The sequence below is a fragment of the Parasteatoda tepidariorum genome, chromosome 7 (genome assembly GCF_043381705.1).
Source record: "Parasteatoda tepidariorum isolate YZ-2023 chromosome 7, CAS_Ptep_4.0, whole genome shotgun sequence".
NCBI classification, from domain to species: domain Eukaryota; kingdom Metazoa; phylum Arthropoda; class Arachnida; order Araneae; family Theridiidae; genus Parasteatoda; species Parasteatoda tepidariorum.
In genome coordinates this window covers 39,828,485-39,848,815 of record NC_092210.1, presented here as the reverse complement: position 1 = coordinate 39,848,815, position 20,331 = coordinate 39,828,485, and the positions used below count along the sequence as shown (strand labels likewise).

The 20,331-nt window shown below is 27.7% G+C and overlaps 1 protein-coding gene and 1 long non-coding RNA gene across 3 annotated transcripts in view; one reads left to right on the top strand and one right to left on the bottom strand.

The window, feature by feature from the left end:
• Window positions 1-2,837, bottom strand: part of LOC139426014 (uncharacterized) — a 14,402-nt gene extending 11,565 nt beyond the window's left edge. Inside the window, exon 1 of the long non-coding RNA XR_011637261.1 lies at window positions 1,889-2,837. This is a non-coding gene — a long non-coding RNA (uncharacterized lncRNA). The remainder of the gene's footprint in view (window positions 1-1,888) is intronic.
• Window positions 895-20,331, top strand: LOC122269296 (uncharacterized). 2 transcript variants are annotated; one of them, XM_071183314.1, is made up of 5 exons: window positions 898-1,087; window positions 2,847-2,949; window positions 6,212-6,285; window positions 10,070-10,099; window positions 20,165-20,331. In XM_071183314.1, the coding sequence occupies exons 1-5, from the start codon at window positions 1,040-1,042 to the stop codon at window positions 20,198-20,200; spliced, it is 291 nt and encodes a 96-aa protein (XP_071039415.1). In that variant the 5' UTR covers window positions 898-1,039; the 3' UTR covers window positions 20,201-20,331. The 2 variants fall into 2 exon arrangements, with proteins under 2 accessions (XP_071039414.1, XP_071039415.1); XM_071183313.1 differs by lacking the exon at window positions 20,165-20,331 and having other exon boundaries at window positions 895-1,087; window positions 10,070-10,185.

The window sequence follows — 20,331 nt, the reverse complement described above, 5'->3', positions numbered from 1 at the left end:
CGGTAAAAAATTAATTAGTAGTAACAAAAAAATACGCTCACATTAAAAACCATAAATTAGTACAAATTTTAATAACGCCATGCGCGGTCACAATTATATCTTAATATTTTCCTTTTTAATCAAATTTCAACTATGGTATCTGTGATGCCACAATAGGCATTACATATTTCCTAGCTTTTAAAATTTCTTTAACTTCTTAAACTTATTTTTTTAATAATTTTTAAACGAATTTTGATTAAATTAAATCAATTATTCAATTTTTATCAAAATTTATAAAAAGCGAATATAACATAATTCAATATTATAGTAGAATTCAATACTAATGTAGACTAATTAATTCACTATTTCATTAATTCACTAATTCACTATTTCATTAATTCACTAATTCACTATTTCATTAATTCACTAATTCACTAGCTCTTTATTCTGTATTTCTTACCACATATTATTTTTCTATTATTCACCAATCTTGGATCACATTTCATGCTCCCTACTGTCTATTGGGAACAATTCATTCACTTTTCGATATCCAATTTTTGGGGACTAGGGATGACCTTTTGGGCCATCCAGTCCCAACGGTAAAATATCAATCTTAACAAAAATTCTCGATATGAAGAAAATGATTTTTCTTCATTCATTTTGTATTCGAATTCTCAGTTTTTGTTGCTATGTAATAAATATATATTTGGAAATAGTATAACTGCTGTATTATAAAATACAAGTCATGCTTGACCGTTATCTAACAGCAGCTGAAATAAATGATTTCCTCCTGTGATCTAAAGACCACGATTTTAGATGATGGAAAGGTTAAATGATTAAGTGAAGCTTTTATCTGAATGAACAATCTTAATTATATATTCACTTTGTTTGCTGTAATATTCTTGTACTAAAGCATCACAGAAATTCCAATGAAAGAAAATGAGACATTATGTGTAAATACCACATCTTTATTTACATTTTAACGTAGGTATATAAAAGAGAAATAACGGCAGAAGAAATATAACGCATCATTAAAGACGGCTATCAGCTACGATAAGAAATGAAATTCCTTGGTTTCATGATACTATTGAGCTTGGCATTCATCTGTGTAAGTACTAAAAATAATATAACTAATTCTATTAGAAAATTAAGAGAAAAATGCGGACTGATGCTGTTGCTCAAAACGAACTTCTTATTGCAAAAATGTAAATCAGTAAAGCAATTTTTTCGGCAATTATCCTCTTTAATATAAACCTATTACCACAGTATTTCGAGAAGGATTCTCGCTATGAAATCAGTGCCATTTACTGTATTCCCAAACCCAATAACCAAAATTACAAAAATTTAGATAATTAACGTCAATAATAGTAAGGCGAATTTTTACAATTCCCCTAAAGTGCATTTTTAAAATTACTTTTACTTTTATAGTAAATTAAATACCTGAATCTATATCAGTTTATTTGGTACATAATAAAACAACATGAAATATAATGTTATCAGTAGTACTAATTTTTAAAATTGATAAAGCATTATTGGCGCCATTAATAGTTTGGCAATTTCTTACGGTTCCTGGAATAAAACAAATATCTTTTCTCCCTTAATTTTGCTCTTTAGTACATAAATAATATTTTTTAATTCAATTACAATTTAGTTTAAGCTATAGGGACATTTTAGACTTTTGTCTTGCTCTCTCGATAAAAAAGGTTTTGTTTTCATGACTTCCGGAGCTGGTACCCCCTGAAGACGTCAGCTTTGGTTGTCATATTTATCCATTTTTTCATATTTTGATTGTCTCTTCAGCAATACAATAATTCACTATATTGTCAATAACATAAAATATATTTTTTAATATCTAAAAACTCTTATATATTGCATTTTGAACAATATTAGTCAATTAAAAAAATTTTACTTTGGAATAACCCCAAATGGTTGTTTCAGATAAGGCCAAAATCCCGCTGTTCTTATGTTAAATCCTGCATTGTAGGTGTTGACATGTTGACATTTCATAGAGCTAAATTAAACAAATAACTAAACGATTACAATGAATTTCATAAATTTAATTAAAATTGATAAAATAAAGCTAAAAATCAGCAATCAAGCTAGTATTTAAGCTTTTTGTATTAGCGTGGCTTGAAAACTGTCAAGACCAGTGTTGTCATTTTTGCTTCGCATTGAAAAAAAGGGGTAACTTTTCATATAAGGGGTAACTTCTAAAATTCGAGTAAAAACTGCTTATGAATTTCTCTGTGTTATTGTGTTACTTCCTTAAATTTTAAGTTGTTGTTAAAATTCGTAATAATACCCTAACTCTAATATTACTTCATTCTTAATAAGCTGATCTGTAGAATAAGGGTTTTGCAACACGAGTGTTATTAAAAATATCTTTAAAAAAAGAATCAAAAGATTTCATATTAAAAAAAGTATTCATTTTTTAAGGGGCATACATTAAATTATTTTCTATCAGAACTCAAATAAGAGCGACATTAATTATTTTCAAATTTCTATCGATTTTCTTAAAAAAAGAAAGAAAAAAACATCTGTGATTAAAAACTAAAGGAAAGAAAAAGGAAGCCTGTTAAAATTTGCGTTTAGCTTAATACGCTACTAAATCAATCTTGTAATTTCAGTTTATGAAAGGAATAGATATTTAATTATACTGTGAAAAAAAACACTGTCTACTTATGTTGGGTATTACGCACATTATCGTGAGCAGATTTGCTGCCACAAACGCAGACGCACTTTAGATATGTTTTGTTGAGCTTTTTAAATAAAATTACTAAAATGTGCCAAACAAATGTTTTCTTTTTCTTGAAAATGATTTCTGGAATAATATATTTTTCTTTTTATTTCTGATGTATTTTCCAAAGACTGCTGGCCAATTTTGTAATTTAATTGAACCATGTGATGAGGGTTTTTGCTGTTCTGGTCGATACGTATCATTTAAAAGATGTAAACCACTTGCATCAGAAGGTAATTATAATGATCCCTATTCTAATACCTAATCACAAACAAAGACTTGTGATTTCCCCCCACGTAGTTGAAATATATCTGAATCAATCAAACCCTCCTATCAAACCACCACAGGAAAAAAATGGGGATAAATACGAAAGAAATCTACATTTTTTCTTGCTTTTGTTCAAAATAAATAAAAATTCTACTGTTGTACTTGTTTGCAATTTAGATAAAATGCAAGCAAAGCCAAGTTGATAGGCCTCATTATTATTTAGTTATGAAGTTTAAATTTATGAAAATTTTAATTTTTGATTTATACTACCTTTACTCTAGCGATTTGTAAATTCTTAAGTCTTCCGAAGCCAGATGTTTATTGTTTACGCAATTATTATTATTTTAATGAATTATTAATTTGCTACTTGTCTTGTTCGAATTCAACTAATAGATAACATAAAATTTTTTTTATCAGAAAACTTCATTGTACTTTTAGTTTCTAAAATCGACTTCAATCGACATGGTTAGGATTTCGTTTACCTGGCATCAATAAAGTGCACAGGTAAAAATTAAGTAATTCGTTATGACGGCATGATCAGTTATTTATTGCATATTTATTGCATTTATTAATAATTGACTTTTATATGCATATATATATATATAACACAACAAAAATAAAAAGGATAAAACAAATGAAATATTAATGAATTAAATTAAGAATTATAATAATAATAATAATTTTTTCTTACTGTGCATAACTGCAAATGCAAAAACTCATAAAATAAGTTGATATGAAGGCTGAATAATCCTACAGGGTTTTGGTAATTCAAATAAATAGGCTTCTTATTAATTTGTGTTAAGCTTATTTAACATATTACTTCGGATTTTACCATCGATGGCAATGATGATTTCCCATAGCAGAAATGTTGGAATTTTGCACAGATTTATCTAGCTATGAAAATATGAAAAAGTCACGCATTTTCGCTGGCTACTGATATTTAAACAAGGATTCTAAAAGAGAATTGCTTGTAAGAATATGCTTAACTTAACCAAATTCATTCAAATGTGAAAATTTNTATGACGGCATGATCAGTTATTTATTGCATATTTATTGCATTTATTAATAATTGACTTTTATATGCATATATATATATATAACACAACAAAAATAAAAAGGATAAAACAAATGAAATATTAATGAATTAAATTAAGAATTATAATAATAATAATAATTTTTTCTTACTGTGCATAACTGCAAATGCAAAAACTCATAAAATAAGTTGATATGAAGGCTGAATAATCCTACAGGGTTTTGGTAATTCAAATAAATAGGCTTCTTATTAATTTGTGTTAAGCTTATTTAACATATTACTTCGGATTTTACCATCGATGGCAATGATGATTTCCCATAGCAGAAATGTTGGAATTTTGCACAGATTTATCTAGCTATGAAAATATGAAAAAGTCACGCATTTTCGCTGGCTACTGATATTTAAACAAGGATTCTAAAAGGGAATTGCTTGCAAGAATATGCTTAACTTAACCAAATTTATTTAAATGTGAAAATTTAAATATTTTGATTTTTGAAACGTGATGTCATTCAGACGATAGGGAATTTTTGGGATTTTCTTAACAAGCATTTTTCTCAGATTTATTACCCTTTAATTTCAGAAAATAAACTTTTAGTTGGCGTCTTGACTTTTTATGGCTCTTTGTGAAAGAACGACATCTACATCTTAAAATTAATAAGAGAAGTTATTTTGTGCTTATGATTTAATTTAAAAAGACTCGTATGAGGCATTCTATATTACACACGCTCGCACGCACGACAACTCCCCACGCACCCCCACACACATTTGTGAACCTTCTTAGGTTCTTACCTAAGTTAAGAACCTATGAAGCTAGTTAAGAACCTAAGCAGCACCGGACGTGTTTCACGTATATTTCTGAAGGACAGTTTGCTGTTTTGATTCTTACATATGCTCTGAATTGAAGATGTATCAAATTTCTCAGTAAGATATGACTTATAATAAAGGAAGCGCAGAATTTCCATAGCGTTCAAATATATGGAAAAAATCCAAATTTGTAAATAGTCCAGGAAGATCCTCCCCCTATTCGCTTAACCTACAAACCTTCATGATTATTAGTCATTCATCATTGTTTTTTTCTCGAAAGTCAATTATTTCCACAACTAAAAGAAGGAACGCTTTATTAATAATGTATTCAAATAGTTCACACTATATAATATACTATATGCACTATATATAACAATTTATTATTAATGAATTCAAGTTTTATGTATAAAAATTTTGTCAATATGTTAATCATAACGAAATGAACGTTTACCAGGATTTGAAAAAAATTATGATTTGTTTGTGAAAAAAAGAACGTTATCTAAAGAATTTAGATTGTGTAACTCAATACGAAAAAATCAAGTAAAATTGCAATGCAATTTAAATAGGGAAGGGGTTTTATTACTCTTGTATGAATTTTTTTTAATGGTTTAAGAATTTTAATATAATTGTTAAGATTTATAATTAGCAGCATCTTATGTTTGTCTCTCTTTTTTTCTTTTGACACCAATATAAGGGTGAGATTACGGAATAGAAATCTCGGGAGAAATTTTTTTTTCTACACTAAATAGTCGGTATTTAATTTAAAGCATCAAAGCTAGAAAAGAAAATCACAAAGAATGTATTCAAAATTCCAGTATTTTTTAATATATTTTTAATTTGAAAAAAATAAATAAAAAGAAAATAAACTTGCTTTAAATTATAAAATGAAACATGTTAAATTTTAACATCGTAGTTGCATTTTAGTAGGTAGCAGGCTGACTTTTATGTTTTTCAGTTAAAAATTCTTGAACTAAGCATGAAATGCAAATTTTTTTAACTCCGTAGTACATTTAGTATATTTTTCTAAAACCGAATATAATTTTAAGCGTAAGACTTAAAGTTTTTTAAGAAATTCAGTAAGAAAAAATCGTAAAAAAGCTCCTGAAATTGAAGGCATAGGAATTCTGTATTATAGAATTGAGATGCAGGAATTTTGAAAAATACTCGTGTACCTACCAGTTTCTAATATCAAAATAAATTCCTGTTGTTCAAAACAGTGTGAATTTAAGTTATGCAGTGAGAGTAATAAATATTTAACAATAAAAGTTAAAAATGCATCTAGTGATGTGTGGGTGTTTTCCTTGAATTATGAAAACATATATAGCTGTTCAAATTTAAACAGCACAATAACTCCTATTATTAGTTTTATGCAATATATTTATTCTTTTAAGGTGATAAGTGCGACAATTTCAGACGAAAATATTGTAATTGTGCAGAAGATTTGATTTGCGTTTCTAATGATGACGTAAGTGTTATTATATTTTTCAATAGATAGATCAATTGAAGTAAAGTTAAATTTTTCAATATTTTTTTCGATATTTTGTTTATTTTTTAAATACAACTTTTATTTTAAAAAGTGTGTCAATGTTTCAATCTTAAAGTTTAACATAAATAATATTGTATAGTTATTTTTCTCGTTAAAATCATATGTTACATTTGAGTTAGTTATTTTTTCATATAATTCATAAATATTGTTTTTAATTTGACAATAGTAGAAATTGGAAAAAAATGNAAATAGTTAATAATAGACGACGAAAAATGCTATAAACGTCAGTTAATACAAACTGCAAAATATATATAAGCTCAAAATGAAGAATAAAACTAAGAAAAATTAAAGACATATGAAAAAAATGGGGGGGAAATAATAAGTAAAAAAATAACAAACAACAGTTTAAATGAAGAAAAAAAAAAAGGATGAAATTTTATTTGAAAAACCGGACAAAAAAACGGAAAAAAATGATATAATCTTTTCTTCAGCCCGCACGATTATATCCGCGAAACAGAGTGCTTTCTGATATTGTATCAATAAAGCCAAAGCAAAATATATGAATACAATAGTGTGAGGAGCACTCAAAAATTTTTTTATAAAAATAACAACAAATAAAATAGATCACAAAAAGTAAAAATAAGTAAAAATAACATGTAAAAACAGAAAATAAAATAAAATAAAAAAATAAAAAAAACATTAAAAAGGGGACCATAAAGCGAGTAGCAAAATCAGATCAACTTAAATGGACGGAAAATTTTTCAAGAATGATTTAAAAATGTTTTCGCAGAAAGATTGCCAGATTACAAAATATGAAAACAAAAGATGAAAACAAAAGCGTAACTTGAGTGTAACAAGAGTTTTAAAGTGTCGTTTTTACTGCACTGCTGAAGTGATTTGTTATTCTGAGCTTTGATTTGTTAGTTACCAAGGATGGGCCCGAAATGTATGTGCGCAAGGTAATATTATACTGGATAATTTTAGAAATTGATCATAAATAGTTTTAGAAGATAGATGTTTTTAAGAAAACATATAAAATAGAAAAGAGAAACATAAATAGCCTGTTATGCAAATAATTGTAGCCGCGGTTTTTCATGATATGGATTAGCACACAGAAAAATTATTTAAATTATCAAAGAAAAAAAAATTTGATAGATAATTTTAACACGGATTTGCCCGAAATGGATTTGCACATGGAAATATTAACAAAGAAAAAAAATTTTTAGTAGATAATTTTAGCCATGGATTTTCCCGACATGGATTTGCACATGTAAAAACTGTATAAATTAATAAAGAAATTTTTAGCAATCAATTTTACCCACGGATTTGCCCGGAATGGATTTGCACTTGGAAAAACTGTGTAGATTAACAAAGGAAATTATTTAGTAAAGGAATTTTTAGTAAATAATTCTAACCACGGATTTGCCCGAAATGGATTTGCACATCAAAAAATTATACAAATTAACATAGAAATTATTTAGTAAATAATTTTGGCAATGCATTTACCTGAAATGGATTTGCACATGGGAAAATTATAAAAATCAACGAAAAAAAATGTTTAGTAAATATATCCACAAAAATATACGATTAATTCAATGATTTTATATGAAATTTTATTACTTTAGTTGGGTATCCATTGTTTTTTATCAAATTTTGAAAGAGTTTATCGATTTGTTTTTTGAATAAATTTAAAAAACCGGAAACTCTTCAAAATAAAAATCGATAAACTCTTTCAAAATTTGATAAAAAACAATGGATACCCAACTAAAGTAATAAAATTTCATATAAAATACGAAAATAAAAATTGAAAGAAGAAAACACGAAGAAAGTTAAGAAAAACAATAAGTTTCAACAGTTAAAGTTAAAAATTTCCGTCCATGTAAGTTGATCTGATTTCGCTACTCGCTTTATAGTTCAATTTTACTGTTTTTTCTTTTTATTTTATTTTATTTTCTGTTTTTACATGTTATTTTTACTTATTTTTACTTTTTGTGTTCTATTATATTTGTTGTAATTTTTATAAAAAAATTCTTTGAGTGCTCCTCACACTATTGTATTAATATGTTTTGCTTTGGCTTTAATCATACAATATCAGAAAGCTCCCTGTTTTACGGATATAATATTGTGGGCTGATGAAAGGATTATATATTTTATATACCGGTTTTTTNAAAGGGAAAGAAGTTCTATATATGTATATATATATATATATATATATATATATATATATATTCAAGAGCCATATATATATATATATATATTCAACCACTTTTCCAACAAGCAGATTATCATTTTCTTTAATCAGTTTCATAAATGCATTGACACGACGAGAAAAATGCGTTTAACACAACGAGATACAATTCAATGAAACGTTGCACATCAATATTTAATTGGCTGGTATCTTCATCGAGTCTGCCATCTGCAATTAATAGGGCTTTGCGAATATCCAACCAATGCAAATCATTAAAGCTCAAAGTATTAAACCAAGTTGCAGGACCAGGCATCGAAAAAATGCAATTAATTCATTGTGAGCTGTTCGCCAATATGATGCGGATTCTCTAAGATTCTTTAAATGTAAGTGAAGATCTTCGACGACATCTTCTTATCCTCGTACAGCTTTGCCACATACATTGATCGTCGACTGCACTCGTAGATACTCAAACATTGACAGTGTATAAAATAAATCATCTGTTCTTTGAAAACGGTTATCTGAGCCTAGAATTAGCTGCTGGAAATAATCCAGTGGCACTATTCTCACAGGACGTTCTTCATTCAAGCCATTTTTGCCATATAGAAAGAGATAACACCATGAGAATTCCTCTGCTTTCAACTCTTCATTTACATTAACAATATTGTCTTTAGTCTGGCATAAAATTTTGTTAATATCTCCATTTTCCTCAAATTCATCATTAGCATCTGGTTGTTCATGATCAATTAGTGCCATTACAGACGTCTGCATGGGGACAAATTGTAATGCATTAACTAGATGGCACGACAGTTCGGCCGCACATAAAAATTTTTATGGCACACTGACCAGCTGTGTGACAATTTCTGCGTGTGACAGTAATTATATTTAATACATATTAAAACGCACGCACGAGCGCGCTCATACTTCCCATATTCTTACTTTTGTACTCACTTCCAAAATCTCAATTTTCTTACTCACTGTACGCAAAACTTTTCAACTGATATGTGACATTAATTTGAAATAATCGAATCCACAACAAAAGATCGATAAAATATTAATTTTTCGTTATTTTGAATTCTATTTTACTTTGTAAGTCTTCTTTCTCTTCATTTTCACGCATTGTCATCCTATTTAGAACTATGTGTCAAATTTGAAGTCTGTAGCTAGTCAGGAAGTTAGCTTAAAATTGCCTACAAAATTCTGCCCGAGAAGACATTCCCGAAGGCAAAGTTAATATAAATAAGGTAAAATTGTGCAATATTTGAATATTTATCAGAAGATGTTGAATTTGGACCGTGAATTCAATTTTATCAACGTTTTTGCAATTGTTTGATTAATTTTTCCCTTGATCGTTTTCACAATTTACTTACTTGCCCACAGAAATGTGTTTAACTTGCAAATCAAAGACAATGACAGCCAAAGACGTTATACTAACCATAAAGTGTAAGAACCGAAGAAATATCAAATATTTTGTATTTTTAATAGTCTTCAATGCCAGTCTGTTGATTTTTAAATGATTTTTTTAATTAATTTTGATTCTTTTTTAATTATGATTACTGATTTTTTTTTCCTTCTCAGATGCCGCTAAAATCTTTTCCCATTCCAATGGTAAGGAATTTTCTGTCTGGATTATCATATAACAAGACTAATGTTAACAAAACTATGCATTGATTCAATGAACAGAAAATAGCAATTAGCATAAAATTTATCGCAACAAAATTTTTTTAACTGCTTACAGTTTAAGAAATATCAGATTAAAATTTCAAAACAATATTCTTCGAAAACAATTTTTCTGTTTGTCTCTTTATTTTTCATAACGTTAAAAATTAATGTTAAAGACAAATTTTAATTTAAAAAAATCTAAAATGAATAAAACTTTAATCGTGATTAATTAATTTCACTCGATAATAATATCAATAAATGTTTAAAAAAAATTATTCTATGATTGCTATCATATCAATATTTTTAAGTTATAATCAGAGATCTAGAGAGCAGGGTTGGGAAAAAGTGTAGTAATCTCTTCCTCAAATTAGTAAAAGTATTCCTCTAGTCACCATTTTTATTTATTTTTTTTTTCTGTTCTTTTTTTCTGTTTTTTTCTGGCGTCTCTAACATTTTTGACAAGCAGGCGGAATAGAAAATATTTCGTCTAGGGACGAATTTCTTTGTACTTTTTTGGCTCACAACTTTGCGTTCAAAACAAAAGTTGGTCTATTAATACCAAAATAAAAGAGTATTTTCTAATCAGCTTTTTAAAATAATTGGATATAAAAGATTTGAAAAAAAGTAACAATTTTAACGTAATAGAAGAGGCACTGTTTTGCGTTGAGCGATTTCTTTATTTTATTGAGTATGCTCAATGTTCTAAAATTCTGATCCAATATCAGTCAACATTTGCACTCTTCAAAAAGCGTTTTCCTTGTAGAAGGAGTAAAGAAATGGCAATTGAGATTAAAAGCTGGCGTTTCGTTAAATTTTAGCTTGGCATACATAGTTGATTTTTCCTATTTAATATTTTTTCTAAAAAAATAATAAAAATTGTTTTTGTAAAATATAGTCTTTAAAAAGTTTTTTAACAACATTTTGCTAATATGTTAATCGAAGTAAACAATTTCCTGGACATAGAAAATATTCAACTGCATTAAAAAGAGTTCATGCTGCGAAAAAATTTCTTTCTGTACTTGAAGCTTGTGTCATTTTCAATTTCAGCTTGGCGACGTGCGTATTCTTTAACTTTTTTTAAAAAGTAAATTTTTTTTATAAAAACTAGCTGTGATCATGTTTAATGGAAATTCATTATGCATTAATATTTTTTATATAATTTTGTAACAAAATACTTCATAAAATAGATTCAGTAACTTTAATAAATGGACTAGAAAAAAAATTCCCTTCCTTAAAAACCTTTTTAGGAATTAATTAAGGAATTTAAAATAAGATATTTTGAAAATAACAGTATTAAAAACTCTTAACTATCTGCCATTAAGCTTGTTCTTTTGCTTTTTTTTCTACATTTATATTAGTTATAGAATGTGCCATATAGAAAATTTTAACTAAGCAGAAATAATGTTTAATTTAAAGTTATTATGCATTAATATATCTAATTGAAATATTAAGCAAAAATATAGTCCATGGAAATACATTTAGTAACAGTAATGTGTAAATTTCAAAAAAATTGCTTTCTATTTTAAAATTTTTATTATAGCTTGTGGTTTTGTTTTCTTTTTAAATATGACGAAGTGCGTAATCTCCAAAACTCAATTTGTTATTTTTTCGGAATTCATTTAGTTTTAAGTATTTAGAAAATATTTTTTTACCTTTTAACTAAGAATATAAAATAAAATGATGGAGGGTAAAAAAGATTTTAAAAACAATAAACAATTTGAAGTTTTAAACTCATTCTTTTGTTATTTATCTCAGATTGAGTAATATCATCTATCTATATTATATAAAACGCTAATACGTACGTATGTATCAATAAAACCGATGGTATTTCTTTTCTCGCGCTGGCAACAGTTTTCATTTTTAATTGATTGGATTCGGCGCNCATTTTGTTTTCGTTTGCATAAGAAAGAATATCAAGCATTTTTCTTTTTTAAATTTAATTAGCCACAATAAAGAAGGAACGTTGCAATGCTACGTGCTACATTAACGACGTCTCTAGAGTAACTGAATGATTATTCATATAGAAATCGCAGGTATTAGTCTCATACAACAACGCCCCCTATAGTTCGTGGCGATCGCGAATAGTAACAGTCTCTCTCTCTTTTTTTTTTTAAAAAAAAGCTATTTTGTTTTCTTTTTGTGGAGAAGATACGGCTGTGAGTTTATATCTATTCATTTTTTATCATTAATATATTTATACACATTTTATAATAAGAGAACTGATCATTAACTAATTCTGATTCGAAGTGCAAAACGGAATATTTGCCTTCCGCGAACAGGACACGGCTGCTTTTTACAAGTAGGAAATATTTTGCATATTTTTTAATACTTTATTCCTTATGGAAGCTATATTGAAAGATAGAAAGCAACATTAGAGATATTTATCAATGATATTATCAATGGGATACCTGCAAGTGACGCAATGTGGGTATCTCTATCCCTGAGCGGTTGTTGAAACGTGGATTTGTTTAAGTTAGCAACTGTTCTTTCTAATCTATTTCGAGTAAGCAAGCTACGTCAAGTAGCAATAGTCTTAGGTGACACATTCTAAATTCGTTCACAATTCGGAAAAATTCTGAAAAAACTTCAGAAACGACTTATAAATCAATAAAAAGGGCGGGAAAAAGCGCAAAAACGAATTTTTTTAAAAGCACTATAATCCAGAAAAGGTGCGTCGTGTAAAAATAATAAAATAGATTTTAATATTGATATAATGATTAATTGATATTAAAAAAAATTTAAATCAATTCCAACAAATTCCTTGCTACCTTTCTGGTTGTTTGTCATTGCCTGGAAGTCAATGTGGGAAGCTGTTTCTAAGGTTGCGATGTTATTTCTGGAAGTTTATCGGCCTTCTCATATGGTCGGTGTGGTGCAAATGGTAAACGGACGACCTTCCAGCATATGCCTGAAATACTAAACAGCCATCTTTGCAGCGCAAGCCGAAATCGGGTATCATTTTCTCTGGGGCAGTTAATCAAAAAAGAATCGATATCAAGAAATCAATTAAAAGTTAAAATGCCAATGCGTTAAAAATAAAATAAAACTGAAAAAACCAAATTGACTTGAATACGAAAATTTACATTTCGAACAAATAACTATGAAACTAAAATGACAACGTTAAACTGTTGAAACTTTTAAGCAAATATCTTTCAGAAACATCACACTAATTGTTTTAATAGTATATTTTAATTACATTAAAGGCTGTGACCAATTATTTTTTATTGCTTATCAATGCTCGTGAATGCTTGAAATTTAGATAATTTCGATTGCTCATATCGCTATTCCAGTGTCTTGAAGAAAGAACTAACGAGCAAATAGCAAATAAATCTAAATAATGAAGTGAATTGTGGTTCATTTTTTTCAAAAAGTTCAACTTTACAACTTAATTACGCCAATTAAATTAGAAATTTAAACTAAGTATGATACATTCTTCATTATTAGACGTTATATTTTCAAAAAGAATATTATCCCAGAAAATATTTTTTATCAAATATTAATTTTATAATGCAATAAAATATCTTTAACTTTGAACAAATAACTCAAAAATTAATGTTGCCTTACATAAATTATATTTTGAATTATGTACACTTCTCACTATCTCCCGCAAGAAGAGGGTCCTCAGAACTATTCATGTAGTTCTGCGCTAGCTCATTAACTCATCTCATACCCTAAAAATAAAATATTTCTAATATAGTACAAAGTCCAAAATACAATACGTGTTTAGATACCAAAAAATGAAAATCAAATCGAAAAGGTATTATCCTTATTTAGTTTTCATTTATTTATTCTTTTAATTTTTCTTCTGTATTAAATGCGTAAGCGCAACATGAAAGAAAAGAAAACATAAAATTTCCTAGGCTCAAAATTGAAAATAAAATTTAAAACAAAAAGTCAAAATGTAAATTCAAATCAAAGTTTATTCTACTATTTTATATACACAATCAAATTTTTCTTCACTCCGAAATGGAGCATAGGGTTTCTATCGTAGTTTACCATCTTACTCTATTTCCTACTGTCTTCAATTCATTTACAATTGTCCTACACCAAATATTTTTAAATCTTTATCTTTTTTTCCATTGCTTTGAGGGTTCCGATCAAAAACTTGTTTTTCTTTAAACTCTTCTGGTTTACGTAGATTATGATCGTGATCCAGTTCAGTCCGTTACATTTTTGCTTTTCTAAGGATTTCTGCTTTACAATTATTATGGCACCACTTGATGCGAAAGATTCTTCTTAAACTGTTGTTAATAAATGCTTGAAGTTTTTTCATGTTATTTTTATTACAGTGGCATTTCTCAGATCCTTCGAGTTGGACAAATTTAATGTTAGTATTGAAAATTCTACTTTTTGTTGAATTTGTTATGTTTTTGTTTCTCCAGAATTCATTGAGAATAGCATAACTGCTTAAAGCTTTGTTTTAATCTATTTAGTATAGTATATCTTCCTTAGTTTCTCCTTTGTTGTATCGGTAATATCTCTATTTCGTTATGTCTCCCCGAATTGCTTAAAATTAACAAATACTACTTTAAATAAAATTGCCTTTTAAATAGATTATATATCCTCAAAAAATCGAATCGCAAAAACTTAAATTTAAAAATTAATTCCATGAAAATGAATAAAAGCGAAGAAATTGAGGGAAAAAAGATAGTCTCACGTCATTCACACGTCATAAGAATGGTAAGAAACGAGGGTGTGATGCCATAAAAGGCATTTACATATTTCCTAGCTTCTAAAATTTTTTAACTTCTTAAATTTATTTTTTTAATCATTCTTAATTGAATTGTAAGTAAATTAAACAGATTACTGATTTTTATTACATTTCATAAAAAGCAAATATAAATATTTTATTCTTTTCTTAACAATCAATGTAACTGCTAACAATTTCTTCAATACAAATGTAAAACTCATTAATTCTTTGCCGCGACAAAATAGAACATCAAAATCTGTTTTTAACTATTTATTCTTTATTTCTCTTACCACAAAAATGTTTCAGTTACAAGATTACACAAATTCTCATGATCCTTTTTAGTTAGCTATAGCCAAATTACTTTAATATTGATTACGGGGGTTGGTTTTGTTTTTGGCTATTTTATCTTTTGATAAATCGCGAATCATGAATCTCTTCCCATGCTCCTAACTGTGTGTTGAGAACAATTCAATCACTTTTTAATTTGGTTTTTTGATTAGACTAGTCATGTGGGATTTATCTCCCATGGCCTTTCCTTTTTGATATTATTATGCAAAATTTATTATTTCACTTAGAAAGTCTTATGGATAAAATATAATTTTAATTTCGTACCTTGAGCACTACAAATACTACTGAATAAAAGCTTTATTATAATTATGATCCAGTTTTCATTTTCAACTGCCATTTTCATTATCCTGTTCTCTTCACATCTTCAATTAGTAAATTATACCGTGCAACTCCAACCGCAACCACTTGAATGAATTTTTATCTTTTTCATAGATTTGTTTTTCAGTAGGAATTATAAACTAAACAATAATTAGTTGAATATAACTCTTCTGCAAATAGGAATTGTAGTAATAGATGATTTATTCGAAAAGCTTTTTTTTTCCCGATGGTCTCTCACTGGCTAGGCGTTTTTAGAAACATTCACACATTTGCTATTTATTTCAACCGATGACTTAAATCTCTCTTGAAAATGATGTCAAAGAAAAGAAATGTCCTCATGTTATTCGCTTTAAAGAAAAATCTCTCGGGACTCTATTGTTAAAATTTCAGAAGCATGTCTTATAAATATATTCTCCGATTCACGTTTTAGCTCTCAAGGAAATTGACGTAAAACTTGCAAGAATCTTTTCTTTAAAAGTTGTTGAAATGGCAATAAAATTGAATTGAATTAGGACAATTTGTGACTTTGAGAATTATGATGTGTTGAAAATACAAAACAAAAATTCACCTCTACTTTATAAGTAGAATCTGTAATTTCACAAATAAATTCTGAAGTTTAAAGTGGCAAATGGAGGTCACTGAGAAACACGATAAAAAGGAATAGAATATTCAAATTTTTAGTATAGTTAAATCAGTCCCAGAAACCAATCGACGCACTTTGTATATACGAGTAATAATAAATTATGAATTATAATTGAATGGAAAAATGCCAATTCCAGTCTCATGTTTTTATAATCTTTTTAATATATTGACCCACAGGTGGTTCGGAAAAAACGGTTTCCAGACCGTGTTTACCTACAGTTTACAGTGTTAGTTAATCATCAATGTCTGTGGTCAATGAACGGGTGGGTGAACAATTTGACCAGTCTGGGAAGAGACCGAGGATGCGTGACATAAGTCCTCTTTATAATGTTTTATCATGGAATGAATGACTTTACGGGCATGTCATAGAGCTACAAAAGCATGGAAGCCATCTAAACCCTCTTTTTTCATTGTAAATAATAAAAGTAATATAATTTAAATAATAAAAATTTATTACTTTAAATACGTCTAGCTTCTGCTTGAACTAATTCTTATCTTTTTCGTGCAAATTTTTCTCTAGTAATTATGTAATGAATAATAATTAGGTGAACTTTTTTGCAAATAAACATTCAGCGAATTGATGATTTGATCTTAAAAAATTCAATTTTTATTTCCACTGGCTTAATGTTTTTAGAATTTACTACTTGTTCCAACTGAAAATTAAAATCGCTCTTTAAAATGGCACTAAAGAAAAGAATATATTTATGTTGTTTGTTCTGCAGAAAGCCCTCTCGGAACTCCATTGAGAGTCATTCAAAAGCCTTTCTAATAAATATATTTTTCTTCTCGTTATGCTGCAGCTGGTAAGAAACTTATCATAAAACTTGCAAGAATTTTGTCGTTCAAAACTCGTGCAAATGGCAAGAAAGTTTAAAAATTTGCGTCTTTCAAAAACATTGCGGGACAAATCAACATTAATAATATTATAATTTATTTAAAATTTTTAAATGAGAAACAGAAAGCAATATAATGTTGATTGTATAGCTTGGTATAAAAAGTAGTATAACGTAGAATTAAAAAATAATCTTAGAAAAATGTACAGTTATCTCAGATTTTGTGAATTTGTAGTGCCATTCTCGACCGGGAAATATCAATAGATTTTAAAGGTTTGTTCACAAGGAAAAAAACGTAAGGAAAACTAAAATATTTTCAATAAAAAACTTCGTTTTTTTCGAGGGGGGGTGCTTATACTGTCTTTCAAGTTGTTTCTGAAATTTTTACGGACAAATACAAAAGTTCTCTGCGATAAATGGTATGAAACTCGATAAATAGATATAAAATTTCAGGATTCTTAGATCAGTCCTGGATCAAGCACCACTTGGCATTCTTGGTGAACCAGCTCTGTCGCCAAGTTGCTCTCCACAGCGCTTGTAAAAGCAGGTCTTAAAACGTTTTTATATCTTTAGCAATGGCTGCAAACGTGATTTTAAAGAAAAAGAAAGAAAAAAAAACATTGGATGCACTCCCAATATTGTTACAGCTAATTCCATCAACATTAATAGATGAAAAAATCCTCATCGCCAGAATTTGTTTTCAGAAGAGCAATTGAGTGCGAAGATAAAGTTGAAAAACTGTAAAATTGTCTTTTCTTTTTTAACAAGGAGCTGAAATAAAAATATCTTTTCTGAACAAATACGAAAATAAAATTAGGGTCCAATAAAAGTAATTTGCATATAATGTTTTTTTTATTAAATATGATATGTTAAATATGATATATAAATTGTTATATAAAATTTTTTTTATTGAAAAGCAAAGCAGTTAAAAATTCTAGATATAAATAACATGTCAATAACCTCCTGATTGTTTTGATGCTACTAAAATATTAATGTAGATGACATTAGTTGATAAATTTGTGTTTACTAAAACTAAATATTGAACTTTTGTCTATAGAAGTTTATTTTATCATTACTATATTATTATATAATTGGTTCTTGACGGAAGGAAAGGAATGATAGCCTATAATTTATCTACTTATTTCTATTGTTTTGAAATAAAACCTCGCAGTTGCATTTTTTTATATTGGATGTCATGTTAAACATGTATATACAAGATTTTAAAGTAAATTAAAAGTTTTAGCGTATTCCTTGAGTTTTAATTTAGGTTTCACTTTGCTTAATCTTATTCCATTTTTTTCTCAAGAAAATGGATTTCCTATCTCTCATTAAGTCTTCATGTCTTATTTTTATTTATAATTACTCATTAAAATAGCATTTATTACGCAAACTTTGAATCGAATGAACATTATCTTGATGTTGCAGAATTCAGAATGAAAAAAATACAGAATTTCTTCCCACAATTATTTATAAATAGTATTAGAATTTGATACATTGAGGTCCCATTATTCCTTTTGTATAATTTATATAATTTAAGCCATGGATTAGCCAAATGCTGTAATACAGTAAAATTTGGTGGCAGTTTTAGCTTGCCTCTGTGTGAAGTGTAAATAAATATACATAAACTAATGTTGCAGGTTGTGAAAAATGTTATTAATTCCTTCCAAATACTGAGAGTAGCCAGCCTAGAATCTATTGCTAATGAACATTAGAAATGCAGATATTTATATACAATTTGCATCACTTGTCAAAACATTACAATGTATATAGGCATAGATATTTTAGTTCAGTATTAATTGTAATATTATGTAAAAGCTTATTGAAATAATATTTAAATATTTTGAAGAAAATCGTTATAAGGAACGAAAATACAATTGCGTATTATTCAATATTCAATTTGATTCCATTGTAAGTTTAACATTTCTCCCTTGTTTTACAGTAATCTTGAGATACACCATGCGTATTCTAAAATATTAAAAAAATATATCCAAAAATATCCATACATATGAAATAACCAAAAATACCATATTTGACGCTGTAATTGAGAATTTGAAATTTCCCGATATCAAAACCTGTTTTCTTACAGTTCAATGTAAATGAAAATGAAATCCTTTTCTGATTTAATTTTTCGTTTCAAAGGTATTTTCATTATAAAACCCACTAAAATTTGAACTAAATTTAAGCAAACTAATTAAATAGAAACTAATTAACTAATAACAAACTAATTGACTAAAAAAATTACTTGGTACTTCTTTCAGAAATGGAAGAAACTAAAAATAAGTCGCACAATTGTTTAGTAATAAGCCAACAACGCTAGCCATTTTACTAAATTGTTCATAATTATTCTGTAATTTGTGAATAAAAATTCAATAATTAGTGAAAAAACGCAGCAGTTATTAAATTTTTAGGTCTACTTTATAATGTTAATTGAATAATAGTATGCAATAGTAAAATCTATATTATTATATATTCATTTTGAAATCCCTTCACCATATTATCTGAAAGTTATTTAGAACATTCATTCTTATAAGTATTTAGTAATGAATTGAAAATTAACATACATTGTGAATACAATATTACCTTTGTAGTTGATACAATGATTAATATGTAATTTGTCCATTTAATTATATCTATAAAATATGATCGAAATATTTTGATGAATATAAAAAAATTCTTTGCATAAATATAAAAAAAATTTAATTCTACTATGTCATTTCACACAAAACATTGAAGGAAACGATATATTTTTAGTTTCTTAAGAAACTCGATAGTTTTTTTCCAAGTCCTTGCTCATTTATTTTCACTTATTTAAAAATGAAGTATTAAATACTACCTTGGAAATTTAATCACTTTATTAAACTAGATAGCAATTAAGAAATCTTTAAAACTGTTTTGGTATTATTATGAAGTCGTATACAGATATCAAAGAAATATATCTGAGTCTTTAATACATCTATCACAATAAACAGCTGTGCATCTTCCAAAATAAAAAAAATCATTACGATCCTAAAAAAATTTGACCGATTCTAGAAATATCAGCGACCTACGTTTTCTGATTCTATTTCTAGAAAGCTGATAATTTTTAAGTTCGATAAATTTTTAACTGTTTTTCGGACAGGGAAAAAAAATTTAACGCAAATAAAATAGCTTTTTAATCCACATCAACCATTCTCCTCCTAGACTAGACCAACGAAACAGGGTTGCACGCTGCTGTAAGATAAGGTGTGACGCATTAATAGGTCGGATTTCCATATTTGGGATTTTCAAAGCATTTATTCTCGACCACGCCAAGCTGTGCCTATAGTGTGAGTCTTTCCTGGAGTGTGTACCGGAATCTAATCGCCACT

What these genes read in the sequence shown, in the direction of transcription:
- LOC122269296 (XM_071183313.1), top strand. Translation starts at nt 1,040, where the DNA reads ATGAAATTCCTTGGTTTCATGATACTATTGAGCTTGGCATTCATCTGT. An exon ending in TGAGCTTGGCATTCATCTGT is followed by an intron (nt 1,088 to 2,846) that starts GTAAGTACTAAA and finishes TATTTTCCAAAG; the next exon opens with ACTGCTGGCCAATTTTGTAA. An exon ending in TAAACCACTTGCATCAGAAG is followed by an intron (nt 2,950 to 6,211) that starts GTAATTATAATG and finishes TATTCTTTTAAG; the next exon opens with GTGATAAGTGCGACAATTTC.